We start from the raw sequence: 22550 nt of genomic DNA, 5'->3' as shown, positions 1-22550 counted from the left end.
AATTTCAGAAACATCATAAATCTTGGCTCCAGTATAAAAGCTGCAACTTCCAGAAGCAATTTTAAGCTTAATTTATCTATATGCAAATGCTTGCAATGCATATAATATTAATAGCTTTATACAATTCTGTTGATTGAAGCCAAAGAGAAACAAAAGGCAATGACTCCAACTTTAGTTAAAAAATCTCATTTGCTTTTCTGAAAATGGCATATTTTCTCAGCAAAAAGAAAACAACTTGACACTTAATACACGAGGTAAATAAAGCCTCGAATTGTGCCCTACAAGCTCTTTGTGTTCATCTTTGTCCCTTCATAGATACTTCTGACAGTGTCAAACCCTATACAGGTGATACATGAAAAGCAAATGTTTTTTTCCTAATTGACTGGCCACCATATAAAGACAGGTTTTAACTGGAATTCTACAGCTTCATTTAAAAAGACTAAAAATTAGCAAATTAAGAGAGTAGCAACGACCTTTTTTTTGGTGTTTCTGGAAAACCTTGAATTTTTGTTAAAAAAAAAAAGTGCTTTTATGTCACTACAAAGAAATTATTTTTAAAAAGATATTTTGTAAACAATAGAGGAGAAACAAAAATAATCATTCCAGTCAGCTTCTACATTTATACGGACATATTTCAGACTTTTAGTAATGCTCTGTTTGATGAAAAGATTTCAGCTAATAAAGACACTAATGTGACTTCAAAGTCTACGTGAAGTCACTAGAAGATATTCTGAACAAAAAGAAGACATATGTGTCTGCAATATCTTACAGTCTGAAGTTATATAATTGCAGAAAGGAACTAAAAAACTTCACATAATGAAGAGTAAATGACAATGAAATCCACAGCAAGATACGTACGCACATGTTCGACTGCCTGACTTACAAGGTAACTGTTATGAATCACATTATGGAAGGCAGTATGAATAAATAGCTGCAACTGAAAAATTAACAGCTGATAACCAGCTCCCAAGCACTCCCAGCCTCTGCAAGCCTTCAGCAAGCACAGCTGAAATCAGTTGGAATTATAATGTTCAGCATCTACAAGAATTTAAAAACACTTAAAGGGTAGTTCCTGTTATTAATGATACACAAGAGAGTCCTTTGCTCTCAGACTTTCATGCTTTCTACTGCAAATGTAAAAGCTGAGCAACTCAGCCTGAAGTTTTTATTAAATAATATTATTTTTACCTTTTAGCAGAAAGAGAAACAAGCCACAAAATAAACATAAAAGAAATCATTATCAATGCATTGCAACTGGGAAATCTGCTTTCTTCATCTTTCTGCAACTTTCTTTCCAACAGTTCATTAAATTCTACTCATGGCATAAGTCAGTGGCATCCTCAAGTATCTTGTATAAAATTAACACCATATGTGGCTGCATATCAGCAGTTGATGTGCAGCATTACACCAAAGCAGAGGGGGAAATAACAAATGTGCCAAACTTTATCTTGCCCAGGACTCAAACTGGTTTATCTGTCAACTCAGAATGAGCTATCACTCCCACATGTTTAATTAGAAGCTGAAGAGCTTCACAGAATTACATCCAGGGCACTGGAACAGTCAGTTTCTTTTAACTGGAACACACTGCTGGGATATCCAACTGATCCAAGTAAACAAAACTTCACATGTTAGAAGTGTGGGAAGGGTGAAGATGGTTTTGCCCTTGAAATGCAACACAACAACAACAAAAATCTTTTGGTGCAAGATGAAATTTAATTCTGCTCCAGTTTTGATGAGCACAAGATCACAGAGGAAATTCTCTAGAAGAACTGCCGTTGCATACTTCTCTCTTTCACAGTCATGTTCTGTACTGAATGAGCTGTATACTTTGTGAATCGTGCATTCTGCTTCTAAAGTCATTTAGAATGATTTGGGTTGGAAAAGACCTTTAAGATCAAGTCCAACCCTTAACCCAGCACTGCCACGTCCACTATTACACCATGTCCCCAAGAACCACACCCACATGCCTTTTAAATACTTCCAGAGGTAGTGACTCATCGTTATCGACTTTATACATCATCTTTTTTGTGATGCAAAGTTATGAGGAGTCCTCACCAACATGAATATGTGGAACTTCCCTCTTCTGACAAAGACGTCCTATTGTCTTGTCTACAGAGCAATGGTGCTCAGACTACACATTCCCTTCCCCACATGGAAGGCAATTGCTGAAAGCATCACCTGCATGTCTATGTTATCAAGTAATGCTCCAACAGGAACAGATTTGTAGAGGAAAATTGTGCTAAGAACTAGACACCCAAGCAGGCCACATTTCAGGGGATTTATGCCAGGTAAGATGCTGTGTCACCCATGATCCAAACACCCTTTAGCACCAAACACCATCAAATGTGCTGCTGAAAGGCAACTCTCTTTTTGGTATTACCCAAAGAAAATCTACTCTGTGTGCTCCAAGACCACTAAACAATGCAAAGCAAAGCCCTGTGAAAGCAGGGATGACTGGGACATGCATTTCCAAAGGGCTTTGGTGATCTGAAGCAACACAAAGTATTTGCCCTCCTGAAGAGTCAGGAGTTTCATCTGCCTGCTAATGCTGTTCTCAGTAAAAACTTGGAACATGGGTAATTTTTCAAAGAACTCTCAGAGGTCAACTGTGGGGACAGGCACAGAATTTCAAGTGATGCTGGTATTGGGCAATGAATGGGCCCATATTTCCTCATAATAGGGGACATACGTTGAGCAGGGAAAGAAAGAGACAGATGAAGGAGGGGAAGAATAAATAAAAGCTGACAAGACAACTGCACAACAAGCATCTTTTCTGCATGCTTATAATCTGTATGTCAGATTATCTGCCCATCATTACTGTCCTTCAAGGAGTTCATAGAAACAGAGTCCAGAGATTAGGATAAGGGCAAAAGGCCAATGGAAGGGATGAAGCTGGCAAGAGGCATGAAGGAAGCTGTCTGCACAGATATAATTTATGCACTCAGGTGGTTTGTTGTTTTGTTTTGCTTCGAGTGTGCTTATGTGTTAGGTTTTTACTCTGGAGGTTCCATTTTTTAACAGGCATCTCCAAGTTATATGCATGAAAATACACTAATGAGTCAGCTGCTTTAAGTGCACACACTAAGTTTCCATTTCAGAAGATTTCATGCCTACCATTAAGTTACATAGAAAGCATCAACAGTCACAGACTCAGCGACTTCTGTGGAATTAATTTCTCAACCTCGGGCCTATGGAAACATTAGTTATGTAAACTGCAGCACATGACTAATAAGTAATATAAAGAGGGCAGAGGGAGATACACACATTGTTCAAACTGTGGTCTGTAATATCCAATTTTACCATAAAAATGGTAATGATAGAAGAGAAGCAGTTCTGGCATAGAGAGAGGTACTGACTTGGTATCTTATTCACCCTTTGGCAACAACATTTCCAGGTAAGGAAGACAAAATATTTTGATGAGAAGTAACACAGATGTAATAGATTTTTCTTTATTAGGGTTTTTTTTTTCAGTTACAAAGGAAAATTAAGATGGTAAAATAAACAAGAAACTGTTGGTAGGGGAAATACAACTATCAGGATGTAAACCCAAGAACTAAGCCTTGATCCATATACAAGAAAGAATTAATTGTGTTGCTTCCTCTACAAACATGTTATAGCAGAGCTGAGGATTAATACAAACTGCACGTCAACCAGGTCACAGATGTTCAGAGGTTTCATTGGTTTGAATCTTCAGATCAGACACAGCATTAAGAATTAGTTTCTTCACTATGTCTCTACACAGGCCTTTAATACAGCATTTTTAATGAAAACAGATTATTTTAAAAGGAGACATCAGTGGGTTCTCTGGTCTTTTCATTGCAGAAGAGAGGTCAAGAACTAGCAGATAAAACATAAACAAAGCAAAGGAAATGAAATGCTGGTTTCATGTGCCAATGTTATGATATTTGCAAGGACAATAAGAAAGAATGAAATCCAACCATTTGCATTGTTAGTGAAGGAGTTAGCATAGGTGTCTGTCTAGCCCAGGATCTGCAGTGTTAGGAAGTGTACACAGCATGACATGAGATATTGCCAAAAGTTTACTCTGTTGACTTAAGATAAAATTAAGAAAAAGTCTACAAATAAATGGAGGGAATACAGGAAAAGAAGTTGAAAGAGCAGCAGCTGCACAGATTAGCTCAACACAATAATCTGCTTTAATTGATCAACTTTTTCTTTATGTAAATTGAAAACAAGTGTGAAATTGTCTTAACTAATTAATATCCTTACGTCAAATGTATTTTGAAGCTGAACTACAGCAGAACATTGCACTTCAGTAGACACTGCAGTAATCACAAAGAAGAGGGAAAATGTGTAGTCAATACCCACAAGTTTTGACCATTGAGGGGGAAAATTTACAATAGGCCCTTAACCAGGAACAGTTGATTGCATTCATATTACTGTCACTCAAAATATTTTCACCTCAAGGAACTTGTTGAGCTTTCAGCACTGAATTTAAACCAACTTCTAAACATACATAAACACATCCAAAGTCAATTAATTCTTCAGAACTCAGTGAATCAATATTTCTGGTGCTCTGTTCACCAGAAAACACTTTTCTTACAAACCAAACCCAAAGAAACAGCTAACAGGTTATACTCGGATTATAATAGCAAGTATAAAAAGAATGATGATGCCAAAATGCAACTTAAATGCTTGCTTAATTTAAAGTCTGCTTTCTTAAAAGAGGAATTTTCATCCTATGGTAGACTGAAAAGCATTTTAAATTATTCAATTTTTCACAGTAGAAGTATTTCACTGCAGCAGTATTTCCAGGTGCATGTCAGAGAAAAGCCTTCAGCATTACAGACTGCTCGCTGTCCTGCTTGGCAGTGCAAGAAAAACAAAATAAAGCCATAACTCCCTTAAATAATCTTACCTCAGAGACAAAAAAGCAGCAAAAACAAAATAGCTGAAAAAGAACTGTTTCAAAAGCACAATATTTTAGAATAGCTCATGTTTGTATAAATCAACAATAAAACACAAATATTGAACAGTAAAACAGGAGGTGGTAAAAACATATTCCTTAGCAGAAGGTTAATCCAGCTGAACTCTTTCAAGCTCATTTTCCAGTTCACACATTACCAAAGACAGGTCCAGACTTTTTCCACTGCTACTTTTTGACCCTGAGCCCTCTGTCTGAAAAACATCTTTGAACAGAATGCAACAGAATTCTGCAGCTTCTCCATGAAATAAGGTATCACAACTCCTAGGTGTAAACTGAAGCAGCCACTCTGAGTATCTGTTTGCTAGGATATACAGTAGGTAGCCACATTAGAATACATGCATTAAACAAGACAAAGTACTTAGGATATAGATTGCTTCTTGCAAAGTGTTTTACAGGTAATAATGAGATAGCACCTTGAACCTTTGTCACATGGAGGGCATAAAAAGCCCTACCAAAACTGAATTTATTGCCTTTACAAATTCATAGGGATCCTATACAAATGAGGGGGAGGAAACAAAAAAGAACTTTGTAAAGCTTTTTTAAAAATACATGAACATATTTTTCTTCAGTTTTAAAGAACTCATTCAGATGTTTTTATTTAACACTGAAGCCGAAACAAGCAGCAAAATCAGAAAAGGAAATTGATTACATGCAATCGGAAACATGCTCCAAGGCTCAAAGCAAGCCCCAGGGAAAAAGGTATTAAGGGTCCCCCCCAAAAAAAAAATCAGTATATATATGACATTAAGTTTTTATTTAAATAAAATTTAAACAAACTCCCTTCCTTTTCAGGCCATATCTTATAAATAAAACTAGAACCACATTTTGTGTGACATTGTTTTTAATGAAGTTTGAGAAATAAATAAAGGTATATTCGTTATGTGCCATTAAGCTGCAATGTTTAATATTGCATAAACATGAAGTGAGGACTTTTCTTAAGAGTTACTAACAAAAATATGAATATAGTCATTTTCTTAGAGTAGAAGCATCACTAGTATAGACTTCTTCTCTTCCCTTTGGTAGCAAAGGCCAGAGGAATTTAAAACAACTTTAGAGATAATAAAACCCCTCAACTCTGAAACCTAACATCGAGTTTCTGTCTAGTAGGAGATTTTACAACAGTTAAAAACAGAGGTAAAAAAATTTCTCACAAAGGAAACTCTGACAGACCAAGAACTATAGTTATACTAGGAGCTGTCACTAAGTCTTTCCCTCATGTCATATTGAAATTTCCATTTTATTCTTCGTTTGTCACAGTTATCTGTAAAGACAGACGCTTAATTAAAGAAACTAGGGGAGGATTGCAAACTACCTTCTAGTTTCATACTTAAAACAATTAATTCTTCATGTTCTCATTACATTTGTCTTTTCAGCTTTAGCTAGTGGTTTGTTCAGATGGAAACTTCAGAAAGTTGTACAAAGTTATCCCAAGAGTGCAAACAATTTGATTTCAATCACAATCAAATTTAATGAATGATGAGAAACAGACCCCACCACCTAAACTTATTAGTGCATTGACAGTAACTTGCCACCAACCACCTAAAACTTTGACTGTGTAAGAATATAGACAATACTGAATACACTAGTCTGCAAGAGAAACTGCAGAATCTTGCTCTGTTGCAGACAAAAGTCAGGTCTGAACACATTTAGATTCCTAGAAAGTAACATTTCCGAAGTACTGAAAAATAAATCAAGCTGTTCTGCTTTTACTCTTGGTTGTGTTCAAGCATGGTGTTTGGAGTCAAGATGAGATAATTCAAATTTTTAGCTAGCTTTATAGAGATTAGATCTACTACAGACAAAACTATTCCTAGATAAGAAGAATTATGATGGTAGAAGTAATATTGACCACATAATCCAAAAGCCTGGAAATGAACTGCCATAATAAACTGGATCTGTAGCTCAGATCAGTGGATCATGTCCAATTTGAGCCACTACCTGCCTGGCTGGAAGACAGAACAAAGTCAACATTGTGCAAACTGCAAAACTTTAGGTAACTGTATAGTTTAAATGCAGCCCCAATCGTTTCTGTAAAACAGTGGTAATGAACATCTAAATAATTACTTAAGTCAGAACCACTGAGCTATCCTCAGTGGGATTCAGGAAACGCCATTCCATCACTGACTAAGGACTACAGGCTGCTCTACAGCACTGCTGGGGATGTGATGAGTAGCAAAAAAAAACCCCAGAAGATATCTATAAAAGTTAATATGAACATCTGAGGACACAGAGGAAACTGTAGACAGGATTCATGGTAAAATCATGGTTGCACACTCACTTTAAGGCACGTGACGTTTTCACTACATGTGTGTCTGCAAGTTTCTACTTGCAGAAGGAAAAACGTGTATTGCAACATCTTTAAAACATCTTTTACATTCAGTTTCTCAGAGATTTAATTCCAAGAAGTATCAATTTTCATAAAAATACCACAGAATCCACAATTTCGCCAACTATTAAGTAAAAGCAACATTCAGGGTAGTTAATTTTGCTCTAAAGAATTAGCAAATGACCATTAAAAAATATAATGAAAGAAGCAACCAAAAGGCTAGCTAATAAGTACATAATGTACAGGTGAAATGATAGGGAAGAAGGTGAGGGAAGAGAAAGAGGCAACAAAAAGTCTCATGCTAATTAGGTAAACACATGCCAGAAAAAAAAAGAACAATAGTTGGGTGTGGTCATTTGATGATTAAATGCTAAATAACAACGAGAATTTAGCAAAAATACAGAATATAGCATATTGTGATCTGGCTTTCATGTATAGTTATTTTCCACTACAGCAGCTTTCAATTTCTCAAGGCTAGTAGAATTGATGAAACCAAATGATTTCGTAGGGGTAGATTTTTTTTGTAATTCAGTGTTACATAAGAAAGAAAGATGCTGCTTGTCCCAAAAATGTAGTTCAAGCCAAAGGTCCTCCTAAACATACAGAGCATGAAAATTAAAAACAGAGAGTTTGGGTTATGAAAAGAAGCCATATGACTAAAAAGTGAATCCATCTTCCAAAACGCCCACACAGACAAGAGCTTCTGATGTGAAAAATGGTCTCTGCAAAAGCTAAATTGCACTGATTATTTTCATGGAAAGTTAGAAGCTGCACATGACAGGACATTTACTATGACAAAATTTAACACAAAGAAAAACCTCTCTGTGTGTTACTAGAGTATGATCAATCACTTGATTGCTCAATGTATATAAATACTAACAGTTATATAATTGATTAATTGTCCTCCTTTACAATTTGCCAGGCAGAGATCCTTGCACAGTTTGTCCAAGCCTGTTTCCTTCTTGCTGCAGGCAAGTTTTGTCTACCTTTAAAAACAAGGTGCAACAATGTGTGCTAGCCAATAAAGCTTTTGTGGCTTACCTTGGCACTGAAATCCTTGTTTCCCAAATCCCCTGCATAAAAAAAACAAAACAAAACTGTCCTTAGTATGTTTAGTTAGAATTTCTTCTCAATGATCTATAACGACACAAAAAATAGCTTCATATTAAATTACTTCATATTTTGCTAGGACAGCAACAGATTTTAAAATACACAACACAGAACAACCCACCCATTTCAAAGCAGAGAACAATAGCTGTCACCAGCTATGTAATTTCAGCTTCTGGCAACATTTTTTTTATTATTATTTTACAAGCTATTTTGGATCTACAATTATCATCATCTGTGATTACTGTCTGATATTTCAAACTCATTTAATGCTACATGTATGCTTAACATCAACGTAAGATATTAACAAGCTCTAGCAAAGGCATATAAACCGAACCAGACTTGATTTTTCATCCCAATTTTAGGATTGGTGACAATGCTGTTACATGCCCCCAGCTAGATCCCAGGCATTTGTTCTATGGAAAGGAGGTAGGTTAAAGGTTTTGCTTGTTTCAACACAAGTGAGAAGACAGGCCCAGTGATTTCATACTAATGATTCTTCCAGCTTCCGTGCTTCATTTCCATAACAAAATACAAATGTGTGTACAAGGCTTTACCAATGATCACACAGGCATTGTATGGGGTATCCAGAGTTCCAACATGTATTATACCTCTGGTAAATTGCACCCTTGTTGGTTTCATTTATTTGTTTATCTTCAAACACTCAACATTCCCTTGCCACAAAAACAAATGTTTTGAGTATCGTCCCCATAAATATTTCTCTGCATTTCTCCTCTTTGCAGAACGTTTTTCATCTGGAGAGCTGGAGCTTACGCTCAAAGACAAATGAACAAAAGCTACGAACTGCAGAAGCCAGCCAGAAGGCTGTATGCAATTAACAACATGCAGTTTAATTATCAGCTTTGTGGAAGTTTTTTTAATATATATATCAACAATTTTCCCACGTTTTTATTTATTTGTGCAGAGAAGAGACAAAACCTTCACTACACTGTTATTCCACGTGGAAACTGAAAACACGCAGCTTCGAGCACTCCCATTAACTTCTATGCAAAAGTCTCTACCTGTTATTGCTCTAAGTAGCCCTAAACTAAGAAATCCAGAAGGAATATCAAACTGTTTGTTTACTTGGCAGCATTCATGACTGTACTACACAGTCATTCTGCTGCTGTTATCTCTTGTCTTCACAAAAAGTAAAAAGCACCTACTGGAAGTGTGCAAACGCAACTGCAGGAAAAGTGACAGCAGGACCAAGAACATGAAACAGACTTCAGAGAATTTTTCATCCTGAATTTCAGATAAACTTATTTGTAAAGAACGCTCCTGTGTTATCTTCTCTAAAAGCAGAGCCATTCTTCAGCGTCTGAGCTGGATGCATGCGCTGACCAGCTGCAGTTTGCTCCACTCTCTGATCAGTTTCAGTGTGTTTGAAGTAAAAGGTCTTTAACGAAAGATCAACACTTCAAAAACAAAGCAGAAAGGTGAAAGTTGTTTAAGAAAAGCAGGAGGCACTAAACTATCTTGGTAAATAGCACCAGGTCAAATGTAATCTAAGAAAAAAAATCGATTTGCACAGTTTACTGAAAGGTTGTATTTACTATTCTTTATACCTTAAAACACAGCTTAATTGCCACCTCAGTTTGGAAACAGGTGAAGCGCTTTTTATGGTGTAGGATGCTTATTCAAGAGCTGCCCATCTTCAAACGAGCAAATAAAACAGAAGTTTGAGTTGCCAGATGCTCATCTGATGAATGTGAAGGGCTTCCTTAGACTCGCCAGCAAGACAGAAAGGCACAACTACTCTTAAAACCTGCCAGCTACAGGGCACCCCTTTCACATTCAAGTCCATCCTGTCACCTCACAGTAATATTCTAATTTGGTTTCTAATTGCGCTACTTGTGTGCACAAACACAGCCCAACAATAACCCTGCAGCATTTTTTCACACCTGCCAACTCATTCTGGTTTAGATTAACTCTGAAGCAGTTTCTGAAGGTCTCTCACTTCTGCAGTACCAAACTTTGCTTTTTTTCTCTTTTTCCCCCCCCCTTTTTCTTAATTCAAAGAGGAACAGTTAAAAAGAAAAGGACAAATCACTCAAAAAGTTTGTTTCTCCTTCTTTCTTATGCAGTCTACCATCTCAGTTTTCCTTCCTTCCCTCTCCTTCCTTACTCTGCAAACAGATTTCAATCGTTCTGGAGCAATCAGTCTTTCCTTCAGCATGCAAATGGAGGAAAACTCAAGACAGACAGCAAAGGTCTGTGCCCAGATATATGAAAAAGAGAAAGCTGCCACAGACACGGAGCCAGCCGGGTGCAGACCCCTCTAGATATTTTACAACTTCGTCTAAAATAAATCACAGCTCTCCTTTTCAGCCACGAAAACTACAGGTGAAAACTCCAGCAGCAGAGCGAGGCTGAGCTAAGGCACAGTCCAGGTGAAGGAAACACGAGCTGTTTATGTTGCAGTCTCTCTGAACGTACAACACACACGCTCACCGGAACGCAAGGGCAGGCACCGCTCCCCCGGCCCCCGCTCGCCCCGGGCAGGCACCGCGGCTCCCACGCCCACTCGCGGGGCTCGGCAGCGGAGAGCGGGGGGCGACGGGGCCTGCGCGGAGCCGCGGTCCTGCCCAGGAGAGGGCATGGCAGGAACTGGTAGGTGTATTTTTTTTCCCTGGCAGCTTAGTAATGAGGGTGTTGGTAGGAACTTTTCCTCCCTTCCTCCTCTCTCTCTAGGAGGAACCCTTCTTTTAAAAAACACCCTCCATTTCCCTCAAGGTGTAATGTAGCAGCACTGTCCCTCTGCCTTCCTCATCTCCCTGCCCTCCAGCTGCAGCAGGAGGAAATAAAGCAGGCACTGAGCACAAAGTTAAAGGCAGCTACACTAGTTGTGCCACACGGCAACACCCACGGTCTGAAACAGAAACCCCTGGGTTTCTGCTGCAGCAGCTGGAGCTCCCCGAGCTCCCCTCCGCGACGGGGAGGCGGGCACACAGAAAGGGCTCCGCGGGTGAAGCGAGCCGAGCCAAGCAGAACCCGGGTCCCCCCGACAAGATGTGAAGAAACACAGATCTGGATAACGTGCGAAGCTCCTTCCCCAGCACGGGTCTCCAGACCCTGCTGATCTCTGCGGCACCGGCCAGCGCTGCTCTCCGAGCGCCGGCAAGTTCAGCGGCTTCCCCGCTCCGAGACCGGGCTGCGCTCAGACTCGGGCAGGGGCCCATCGGAGCACCGGCGGCCGCAAGCAGCCCTCCGGGAGGACGGAGCCGTGGTCAGCGAGGCGACGGGGCTCTACCCCGCCGGGGCTCACCTGCGCGACCCTGGGGAAAGAGGCCAGGGGCAGCCCGCCGCGGGAACCGGCGGGTGGGAGGGTAAGGAGAGAGAGACAGGCGCTCGGCGGAGCCCTCGGGGCTGCCCTCGAAGGGGGGGGGGGATCCCCAACAGCTGAGCGGGCCCGGGCGGAGGTGAGGGAGGGGAGAAGGGCACTGCCGGGGTGTCTCACCAGATGAAGTCGGTGCAGTGGCTGCAGAAGGTGGGCTGCTTGAAGAAGCGCGCGATGAATTTGTGTTCCTTCACCTCGTGCACGTTCTTCTGCCTTAGGGCTCCCTTCCGAGCGAAGCGCCGCGCCGCGTCCGGGGCCGCGCCGGGCTCGGAGCCCGGGAACACGTCGGCCATAGCGCCCTCCTCTCCACCCCACTGCCGGGAGCCGGGGCCGGGCTGCGCCGGGAGTCACCGCCCCGACGTCCGCCCCGTCCGGCAGCCGCCGAGTCTGTGACAACGGCAGCGCTGGGCGCTGCCTCCCGCTCCCGAGCCTGACGTCGGAGCGGCGCGTAGGGAGCGGGAGGAGGATCCCCGGTCCGGGCCCGCGCCGGCTGCTCCGCCCGCGGGGTGAGCGAGCCCCCGGCCGCGGGCGGGGCCAGGCGGGGAAGGCCCGGCGCGGGGCCGCCCCCCGCGGGGAGGGCTCGGGCTGCGGGGCTCGGAGGGCGTCAGCACCTGCCGCCTCTCGTCAGCGGCCCCCGCCCCGCACACACGGCTCTTCTCGCACACACGCAGCGCACACCGGCTGCTCGCACACGCGTCGGCTTCCCGCACACACACATCTCGCCCCTCGGCTCTCCCCACATGCGCTGGTTTCTCTCTCACACATCTCTACCCACACAGGCTTCCCTAACATACACCCTCATTCCCCGGCTCCTCTCACGCAGAACGTTTCCTCACACACACGCATCCCCCTCGGCTCCCTTCGTACGCACGCAGAGGGCAGCCGGCTCCCTTCTGGCTGTCCCTCACACGCGGCAGCTGCCCCCCATCCCGCACACACAGAGGGCAGCTCACCCACAGACAAGAGTTTCCTCAGTGTCGGCCGTGGCAGCTGACACATTCCCTCTAAATCGGGCCCTGGCACCAAGCAGTGTTTCTGTCCTACCAGGGCAGGGACCTGGCAGCAGCAAGTCTGGGTCACCCTCAGCACTGCCTCCTTTTTACCATCACTCACTACACTACGCCACACAGCACAACCATGGCACAGAGCACAGCTAACCCGTACCCAGCAGCTCTTTGCCACCTTTGCAGCACGTGCTTCCTGTGCCTTCTGCGAGACACCTTCTTCCACCACCACAACAAAAAAAGGTGTAGCTCAGATGCTTTCCTTCACAAATCTTTCCCCTTCCTGCAACCCAGAAACCCAAGAGCACAATGCAGATGCTGTCTGAAGCCATACTGAACAACTGTGCAACATACAACACCCACTGCACATAAAAGAGTGGTGTCACTGCCTTACCTCACTGCAGTGTGTCTTGAATTTACCATACATGACAAATATCCTCAACAAAAAGTGTAGGAAACACACAACAGGTCTTTTTCACTAATTAATGCATCCAAGACATACACAAAAGACTTCTACTGCAGCACACTGACTGTGTAATAAAGCATCCTGTAAAATGATGGAACTGCTTATCTTCATTTGTTCACATTGCACACAAAGTGTTCACAAGTCCCTGGCCATAGAAACATCATCTGCCTATGGCATACAAACATACTCTCATATTGCAATTTTTACATTCAGAAAAACACCACATAAAGCATGACTGCATGTGTGTAAAAACACAATATATGTACTAAACAAAAAGCCCCAAGTTCTAATAATACTCTAAAAAATAAAGGTGATGTCTATGAATTTTCACTTGGATGGATGCTTATCAAAAGTTCCTCTAATATATCTACGTACTCATAAGTCTGTGTAAACGTGAATAATATGTTGTATTTCACAAGACTGAAAGCAAGTGAAATTAACTCAAAAGAAGTCTTAGCTGCTGGTGGGGAAAAGGCATACAGCCATTTACCATAGAACAGAAATACCTTGTGACACACTATGTCTTATTCATAAGTTTAAAACCTAGGTTTGTGGGTGCAGCCTGTCTGAAATAGTGTGTCCATTTGTTTCATCAAACAACTGATGACAAAGATAGCCCTGTTGGTTTTCTAAACTTCAAGAATCAAGCCAGATGCCCTAGAAACTGTTTCCATATGGCCTCGCTTCATGGACTTTCATTTTGCAAGCAATTACTTTCAAATTTGATCTGAAATTCGACAAAATATAAAGATTTTTAATTTGCTTTCTACCTATTCTACACATGTTGCAAAGCCCTTATTCCTCTTCTGAGGAAATAGATTTTTCTTGCCTTAATTAACTTATGCCAAAGCATGGGGAGCACTGAGAAACATTCTGTACTCTCATTAAGTGTTCTATCAAGAAATATGGAACGTATTTATTTCTATTCCTTTAGTGCTCTATTACAAACAAAGCTACCAAAATGGGAGATTCTGAAGCTAATGCAACTCACATTATGTTAGATTTGGGGCAATCTGTATGGTTGGCTGTTCCTTAAAACCTCACAAAGCTGCTGAATCATTTTGGGTTCCAGTTTCTTCCCTGAGAGTGACTCTGGTCAGAATTCATTCACGGAAATACTAGCCCCAGGCTTTTAGTTGCAGCATCTGCCAAGTTCCTTGTTAGGCCCCAGGGAAGACCCAAATGATACCAGTTGTGACACTACATGCCCATGTCAGGATTGCTTTACTTTGTGTCTGTAAAGCAACCATTTTATCTCAAACCTAAACAATTATTTGTACATTGTGATTATGTACATCAGGCAACAGGAAAAAATCTATTGTGTGTGCATAGCAATCCTCAGACAACTAAAACCATTTTAACACAACTGTCATATGTTGCACGTAACATATAACTCCTCTTACCATTGTATTTTGGATACGTATCACTTCCACAATGGGTTTTTTTTGTGTAGGTGTATATATTCACCTTCAAATGTCAGGATTTGTCACCATGTCTGGGATACTCTCACAGTGATGCTGTGAGGTGATACTACTTTCCATTCACCAGACACTTTAGGTAGATGCTATTGTAATATAAGCATCCTCTTGCTGGGAGGCTTTTAGCTGCTTGGACACCTGTTTTTCCTACTCTGCACTCAGGCCCTGTGGATGATACAGAAACTCCTCCTTCCTTTGTGAATTGCTGGAGGAAAGATATCTGCCACCTTTTCCTGAGTGCACACATTCCCACCTGCAGCCTATGACTTGCTTTTCTGCTCAGGGTAAGGTCTGCAGTTTGTTTCTGATTCAGGCCATCTGGACAAGGAGTCAGCATTATCAGTTGTGTTCAGGAAATATACATGGGTATTGAATCAGAGTACCAGCTTTTCCAATCTCCTGGCAAGCAGCTCCAGAATTCCTGACTCCAAAGTGCCATTTACAGGATGTTCTGATAACAAATTTCCTCCAGAAGGAACATCTGGATAATATTCTAGAGAATTTGACCATGATAGAAATTCACATTGGATGACTTGTGAGTTTTTCTTTGAATAACTTGATTATTGCTGTAATAAGCACACTTCTCAAGTCCTTTCTATATTTGTGTTCATTCTGAGAGATTTCTTAGAGTCATTCTGCTGCTTGTGAAATGCCTTCTCTTTTTACTCATCTGCTGGATCAGCACACAACTGCCTGCATCATTTTTGGATCAAACCAGTATGCAACTGCCTGCATCATTTTTTGATCAAAAACCAATTAAAAAAGTGGCACCTTCCTAAAGGAAAAGGGCCTGGATTATTTTGTCTTTATTTACATGTGCTGCATTGCATCAGATCAACTCAAAGGCAATGCCAGGGAGAACACCTTCATCAGAGTCTTTGGCAAGTGTGGCTCCCTGTTTTATTATTTCCTGCCTGTAGGAAATATTCAACAAAGAGGAATCACTTCCTGCTTCAGGCATGTGAGGAAGTTCACAGCCTAATTTCTCTTCACATTTCAAAGCAAATTACAGCCACTTCCTTTTCTAGAGAGTTATGAGAACAAGTAGCTGTCTTCCAAATCCTTTTTAGGAAGGATGACTTGATCATTGCAAATCTGGTGTCTAAAAAAATAAATCACCACTCTCATTTTCCAAAGGATCTTCCACACAATCAGCTTAAGCAGCTTATAAGACATTTCTACCAGCATCTATTGTAGAATAATGACTTGCCATGATTAAGTCAAAACCAGTTATCACTTTCCACTAACACGTGGACTTCAGAGGCACATTTCAGAACCAAGGTTTTCCTTTTTCCATCCAACACATTATTTGTTTCTCTCTTTGTTTGAAATCACCTCCAGAATTCAGTTTTGAAGCTCCCTTTCATCAGTTTGTCTGTCATGTTTTGATCAGTAGCTATTAATAGGGTTTTTTTACTATGTTTTTTACTAGATCCTACCACCCATTCATCAACAACATTGTTTATTGTTCTTACCCAAACACTTTGGCAACAATGTAACCTAAAAGTTTCAAAACAGTAGAGGAAGTTAGGGCACGGTAATGTAAACAAATACATTTGTGTGTTTGTATGTCTGTCAGGAGTGGTGAGAAGGAGGCAGAAATATTTTGCATCTCTCTGCATCAACACTGGTTTCTGCATCTCTCCATGTCTTTCTGCATCTGTGTGTTTGCACTCTGCACGACTCTACCTGTGTCTTTCTGCATTTGCATCAATTCTCTTCTCTGCACTTTTCTCCTCAAAGTTGCCCAGATTGCAGGTTGGGGAACATTGGATCATCAGATTTTATTATTAATTTATTCCATGTGACAGTTTATTTACATATGCAGCTACTAATGTGGAAGTTTGAATGTACATATTACAACAGTCAAAAAGAGGACTAAGTACAGAAAAAAAATCCTATGAGAGATTAAGTGTCAAAGAAAGAAATGTGAAAATTCTGGGAAAGACATATCATAATAATTAATCATTTGCCAGGGATGATATGTCCTAATCAGCAAATTCCTGCTTCTCTTTGTGATGTGTAAGCGATGCCATTATTTCAAGTGATTTTGTGATTCCTCAAAAGTGGTGCAAAACCCCTTCCTCATGTCTATCCTCACAGCAGCTCTGCATAGAACTGGAAAGAAATGGCTGATGATATACAGAGCACTGAGTGTAAAATGCTTCTTTTAATATCAGTGTTCTCATCAGAATACTGAGTGACAACTGATTGCTTTCTCTTTCCAGGCATATTAGGGGTATGATAAAATATCTCCCAGTTAAAGAGCTGAATCAGAGCTTGATGCTGTTATGTACTGCAATGTGATGGGAGTCCTTTGGGATGGTTCATGGGTTTTATCTCTTTCTAGATTGTATAAATACAAATGTCTGCCTCAGCTGGTATTTGTTATCATTGTTGTTTTGCAGATTTTGTCCTTCCCACCAGCAATCACTCTGGGAAATTTTGAATATCTCTTCCAAAAAGTAATTCACATTCTTTTGACTGAATCTGAACAATTCTCTTGTGTAGGCACATTTTCAGTTTTCAACTGAACACACAAAAAATGCAGAAAGACTCAGACTTTGAAGCACAAACAAAGCACTCAAACCATGTGGAAAAAAGAACAAACCCCTCTTGTACCAACTAAACAAGAAAGCCGTTATTTAGTTACAGAAACATGGCACACAAGTTTGTAACAAACAAAGTAGGTGGTTTCTGCAAGGGACAGTTGACCCCTGGAATTCCTTGCCTGGAAGAACCAAACACAAGAGCCAGTGCCGGTGCAGGTTGCATGCTCAGAGGAGTGAGAAAGCCTGGGAGAGACAAACGTTGGATGCTACTGAACACAGACTCAGACTGACTCAGAATATTCCCTGAAGGGAAAATGCTCAGAAAGTGAGACTCTTAGGAGGAAGCTGGGTTAGATGGGCCCTGCCTCAGCCAGAACCACCACTTCTATAGCCTTTGTTTTTTGCTTTAATTGAAGAAAACATATCTATCATTGCCAGCTGACATAATGTTACCCCCCAGAAACTTCTTTTTTTCTAGCCTTTTGACATTGAAAGTATAAGCTCTGCAGGTAGGGCTCAAGTTTACAGGTAAATGGAACTCTCTAGGTATGTCTATATGCAATCCCTTGAAGAGTAAAATGTGTCCATCAAAAATGGGTTCGAAAAGTAGAGTCACTGCACTTTCCTAAAGCCTTTTTCTAATAGTCTGTCAGAATCTCCAGTGTGCTTTTATGACCCTAAACTGGTACAAAGGGTAAATTAATTTATGCTGCTTGATTGCTGGAAAACATTCATTTTGGCATATCAGGCTGCCTAGCATCAGGCAGCTCCTAAGAGAGCAGGACAATACTTTCAGCTTCTTTATGCAAGTTATTGGTCATGTGATGTCATCTTGCTGATATTGAAGTCAAAGTGAAATTTCTTCCCATTTCACTGTGAACAGAAAGGTGTGGTATAATTTCTTCACCATATTCCCACAAATCTTTTATTGAAAATGATGATAATTTTGCAAGAGTAAGCTGAGTAGAATTTTGCCATGTGAAGATGAAGTGTAAATAGCTATTTTATATATATATATATCATACTTCTAACCTTTGGTTTTGATGGATGAATATAATTTCTTACATATACAAAAACTATCAACTTTCACGTTGCACTTGGTTTCTTTTAGAGAATAAATGTGAGAGGACAACAAAGTCCTGTAAGCTGGAATATACAAGATATTGACTTCATTTTCTGTGCCATCATTATATTAGGAAGTGTCGATGTAGAGAAAGCAGAACGCTGTTTTCAATGGCATGATTTCCAATTACACTGTGTCTGTCTGTGCTCTACAAAAGTGTTTACACTTATGGAAACACTAATAATTGAAATGACAAGAGTTTGGCTGGACAAACAGAGCTTTAAAATATTTGTTTAATTTAGAAGAACTGAGAAGAGAAAACACTGACGCACAAAGCAAGCTGACATTCACTTCCAAACAACGTTTCAAAGACTCAAAGTGACAGTTAACTGAAAAATGAGGTGTGGAAATCCTCTCTGCCACAGAGATGTAACAGAAGGAAGGATTCTGGCATAGAACATTCATTCAACTCCCCACTGGAACTTTCATTTTCAAAAAAAATCCCAGAAAATGTCCTTTAACAACAACAGAGACTATTTTGGTTATTTTAATCCAGTATTGTGGATTAAAGACTGAAAAGATTAGCAGACTAATACATATCAGAACAAGGGAATATCTCCTTAGGTTCTGCTACGTAAGTCTCAAGCTACAATTCATTTTCACAAGGTATGGTGACCTTAATAACCCCAAGTTGTTATTTGTATGTAAATAAAGTACTTTTGTTCCAGAAAATAGAACTTTAAAAGTCAGACACCTCACCCACAATGCTGTTAATAAATAAAATCTCAGGACATACCATAGGCAAGTGCCAGTGGATTTTGTTCCAGGTGTTTTATGTCACCTCTGTGAGGTACAAGGTAGGCAGCTGGTTTTAAAAAATCTGGAAAAGTGGTTAAGCCAAATTGTATAGCAAACTATGATTTAACTTGACTATACTCTAATGTCCATGGAAAATAATGACCCTCCATTAAGGACCATATGATTAGGTGACATGAGAGAGAAGAATTAGGGTTTTTATTTTTTTCTAGAAACAAGCAAACAAAAAGAAACAAAATGTGTAGTGAGCATATTACATTTGCCTTCTGCACATCTTCCACTTGTATCATAAATATTTTGCACTTTGTAGAACATTCATGATCTGTTCTTTCCAAAACATCTGGACATCTTCTCTTTTCAAAACTGAAATTTACGAGAATGTCACTGATATCAGTTCTGGCAATGCTGGAACGACTGCAATTTTCTTTCAGTCTGTTGCCAAAGCTGTTGCTGTCTGTTGCTGGCAGCATCTTTGTGTCTCTCTGTGCAATGAAAATTCTCTGTGTGCAATGAATAAAGGAAAACCGACCTCTGATATTTATTTTTGAGTTTTTTTACATCAAATTACAAAATAAATGCAAGACCCCAAAATAAACCTGGCTAGATAATGATGCAGATTACAACACTAGAATAAAAGGTTTCAGAGATAGGCACACATGTGGAGATCATCAAAACAGCTGAGTGACCTCCTGGAAACCAAGAGAGATAGCTCTATTTTCCAAAGAACCTAATACACCCAAAATTTACTTTAATAAAGTGAGCACTTCTAAAAGCATGGCCTTCATTTAGTTGTCTAAATAGAATTTGAGCCCTTCTGAAAATCTGATTCCAGTTATTGATACTGACCCCTTCCAATCTGCTTCCTCTTTGAAAGGCTTCGCCCTGGATTTATTGCTGGAGATGAGAGGCTGTCAGAAAGTGAAATTAGTTTATTGGTATCTTCCTACTCTCTAATGGTCCACACTATAAAAGTATCATACTTTGTGGTACAATATGAGTTTGTTAACAGGATCCAGATGCAGAATAATGTGATGTCATGGGCATTAGACATAGGCCACATTCGACAGAGATGTATGAGGAAGCTTCAACAGCAGCTTGATTTTTCTAGAGAAATGTCTAGCTGCAGACAAACTAACCTTTCCTATGACATTAGCCCTTAAGCATCCCCTTCTGCTTGAATAGTCAACAACACCCTTAAAAATCAGCTTGTGAAAGCCAATGGCTTTCCATCTGGATCCAACTTTTCATGAAATTTTCAGTGCTGATATTACATTTTTAGCTTTTTCAGATTTGTCAACAGTGAAGTGAGGAACTCTCCCTTTTGGAGTAAACTTGCTAGTACCAGATTAAGAAAAAAAGAGGAAAAATTATAGGCAGCTATTTGTGTTGATTAAGAAAGACTTGGGAATAATTTCCTAATCTTGTGAGTTTCTTAATTGAACGTAAATTGATTCAAATCACATCTAAAAACAGTGATGAAATCCTCTTTAAAAAGTCTCAAATGAAGCCAACGACAAGACTTGGACTGGCTTGTGAAGGTTTTGGTTTAGACCATAAGGGAGATCAGTATCTACTTTTTGATTACACTGTACAGGAACTGAATCACAAAGACAGTGAATTTATTCATCTGGAACACGCTGGACTTATGCCCAGAAAGAATTTAATAGATAGTATCCATGGGTTAATAGAGATCATAGGATATATCTAGACTGAAGCTGTTGATTTATTAGGTGATACCCATGGACACTTCCAACACAGCCAGAGAGCATCGATTCTAGGCTGATGGTACACACACGCACTTTTCAATGGAGTTTTTAATGTGAATGAATATACCAAACAGCTTCTAGATTGTTGATCCTCTTATCTGTCACTTGGGCAAACTGAAGAATGGCAGTAAATAACTCTGGTGGTAGCTGGGCTTTCTGATAGGATTATGGCAATGCACCAAGAGAGGCACAGGCACTTTAAAATCATTCTCATTTACCCAGAGAAATACTTTATTGAGAGGAGTGAAACCATCCGAGGGTGGAAAGGATTGCTCTGCTGGATCAGAAAGTGGTAAAATGCTAACAGCAATTTTGATGTACTAAAAGTGCAAAACACATTCTTGCAGCAGGGTGCTTTCCTGGGAGAACTTGCATCAGATCCTGACCAGGTCTGAACTCTCCCCAGCTTGTAAACAAGATGGCAACTTGAGGTGATGCATCTTTGTATACATACATTAAATAAATAAATAAATAAGTCAAGAAGCAGCCAGATGCTGCTGTCACCAAAATCTGTGCTGCTTTAATTGAAAGCAGAGAATAATGATATAGAGAATCTTGAAAGCTTTGTTTCAAGCTTTATGGGAGAAGAGAAAAAATTTGGCTGCACTGAAAGTAAAGGGGAAAAAAGTGGGACAAGGCAAAAAAGGGTGAGAAAGGCTGTGGCTCCATACTGTGCTTTTATGTTGACTTCTCAAAGGTTGTCCCTTGGAGATCACTGTAGATTCAAACTCTCATAGAGAATAATTTGCCCCCAAGGCTTCGTAATTCCTGATGACAAAAATTTAACACAGGATTTTTTTAGGCAGCATGTTGATGAATTTATCAGAAGAACAGACTGTTTCACAATATTTGGGTCACAGCAGAACTGTGAAAGAGATTCTCTGGATTATCTGTGCAGGAGATGAGAAGGCGGAGAGGAGGAAGTAGTTTTAAAATGCTCTCTGGTTTTGTACACTGTGAGTTTAATGTATGTGAAAACTAGAACAACTTCAGGCCGCTGCAAGAGAATATAGGCCTGCTGTCACCTGGAAAATAGGTTTGTGCCAGCCCTCTAATATGTTGGATTAATGCAAGATGGGGTATTTTAATACGACACTTCCAATAAAGTGGTGAGTGCTTAAAGCAATTTATGGGCTAGGAGTAAAAGGATCATTATTTTGTTAAATTCAGAAAAAGCCCATTCTGAAACACCAGTGGTAACCAAGGCTGCAGTTTATCCCTAAAATATACTGCTTAGCGAAAAGAATATTGTTACAAATTATGTATACACTGTTTATTTCTTACGTCAGAGAGATTCTCTCAGATCAGTATCTGTCACTGTGTGTTAACTTCCAACATCTCCAAATACATAAAATAGAAGCTTTCACTGGAAAATGAGACACTGCAAATGGATTTTGGCTTCTGGCTGGCTGAATATTTTGCTAATAATGAATGTACATCTCCCAATAATTTACACTTTAAATATTAAATGCATGTGATATGTAAGAAATGAGACTGGTTTCAAATTGTCTACACCTGAAAGCAATTATTTTCCTGTAAGGCTAAAAACGACTCAGTTTACCATCTTACTTTTTATTTCTTATCTCTCCAGTGCAATGGAGCACTCACTTTAATATTGGATGTATTGAGTAGAGGTGATAAAAATGTTTGTGTACTCTATAAATGAACTTTGAACAAATATTAA

At 40.1% G+C, this 22550-nt stretch overlaps 2 protein-coding genes across 2 annotated transcripts in view; both read right to left on the bottom strand.

Annotated features, from left to right (window-relative positions):
* The window catches only part of PRKCA (protein kinase C alpha), a 141982-nt gene extending 129827 nt beyond the window's left edge, over nucleotides 1-12155 (bottom strand). Inside the window, exons 1-2 of the mRNA XM_062010577.1 lie at nucleotides 11842-12155; nucleotides 8316-8347 (exon numbers count right to left, since the gene is read on the bottom strand). Coding sequence (XP_061866561.1) covers nucleotides 8316-8347; nucleotides 11842-12014 — 205 coding nt within the window. The 5' untranslated portion in view covers nucleotides 12015-12155. The remainder of the gene's footprint in view (nucleotides 1-8315; nucleotides 8348-11841) is intronic.
* Nucleotides 12069-19570, bottom strand: LOC133627216 (uncharacterized). Its single transcript, XM_062011170.1, has 2 exons — nucleotides 19475-19570; nucleotides 12069-12488 (listed from the first exon to the last, which is right to left on the bottom strand). Exons 1-2 carry the CDS (start codon nucleotides 19568-19570, stop codon nucleotides 12069-12071), a joined length of 516 nt encoding a protein of 171 aa, XP_061867154.1.
* Between the last annotated feature and the right edge of the window lie 2980 nt (nucleotides 19571-22550).

The sequence above is a fragment of the Colius striatus genome, chromosome 18, assembly GCF_028858725.1.
Source record: "Colius striatus isolate bColStr4 chromosome 18, bColStr4.1.hap1, whole genome shotgun sequence".
NCBI lineage: Eukaryota > Metazoa > Chordata > Aves > Coliiformes > Coliidae > Colius > Colius striatus.
This window is presented reverse-complemented; position numbering and strand designations above follow the sequence as displayed.

Coding starts and splice junctions, on each gene's coding strand:
- LOC133627216 (XM_062011170.1), bottom strand. CDS start 19,570: ATGCTGCCAGCAACAGACAGCAACAGCTTTGGCAACAGACTGAAAGAA. Junction 12,489..19,474: donor CTGATATCAGTGACATTCTC/GTAAATTTCAGT, acceptor CTGTGTGGGTAG/AGATGTGTGAGAGAGAAACC.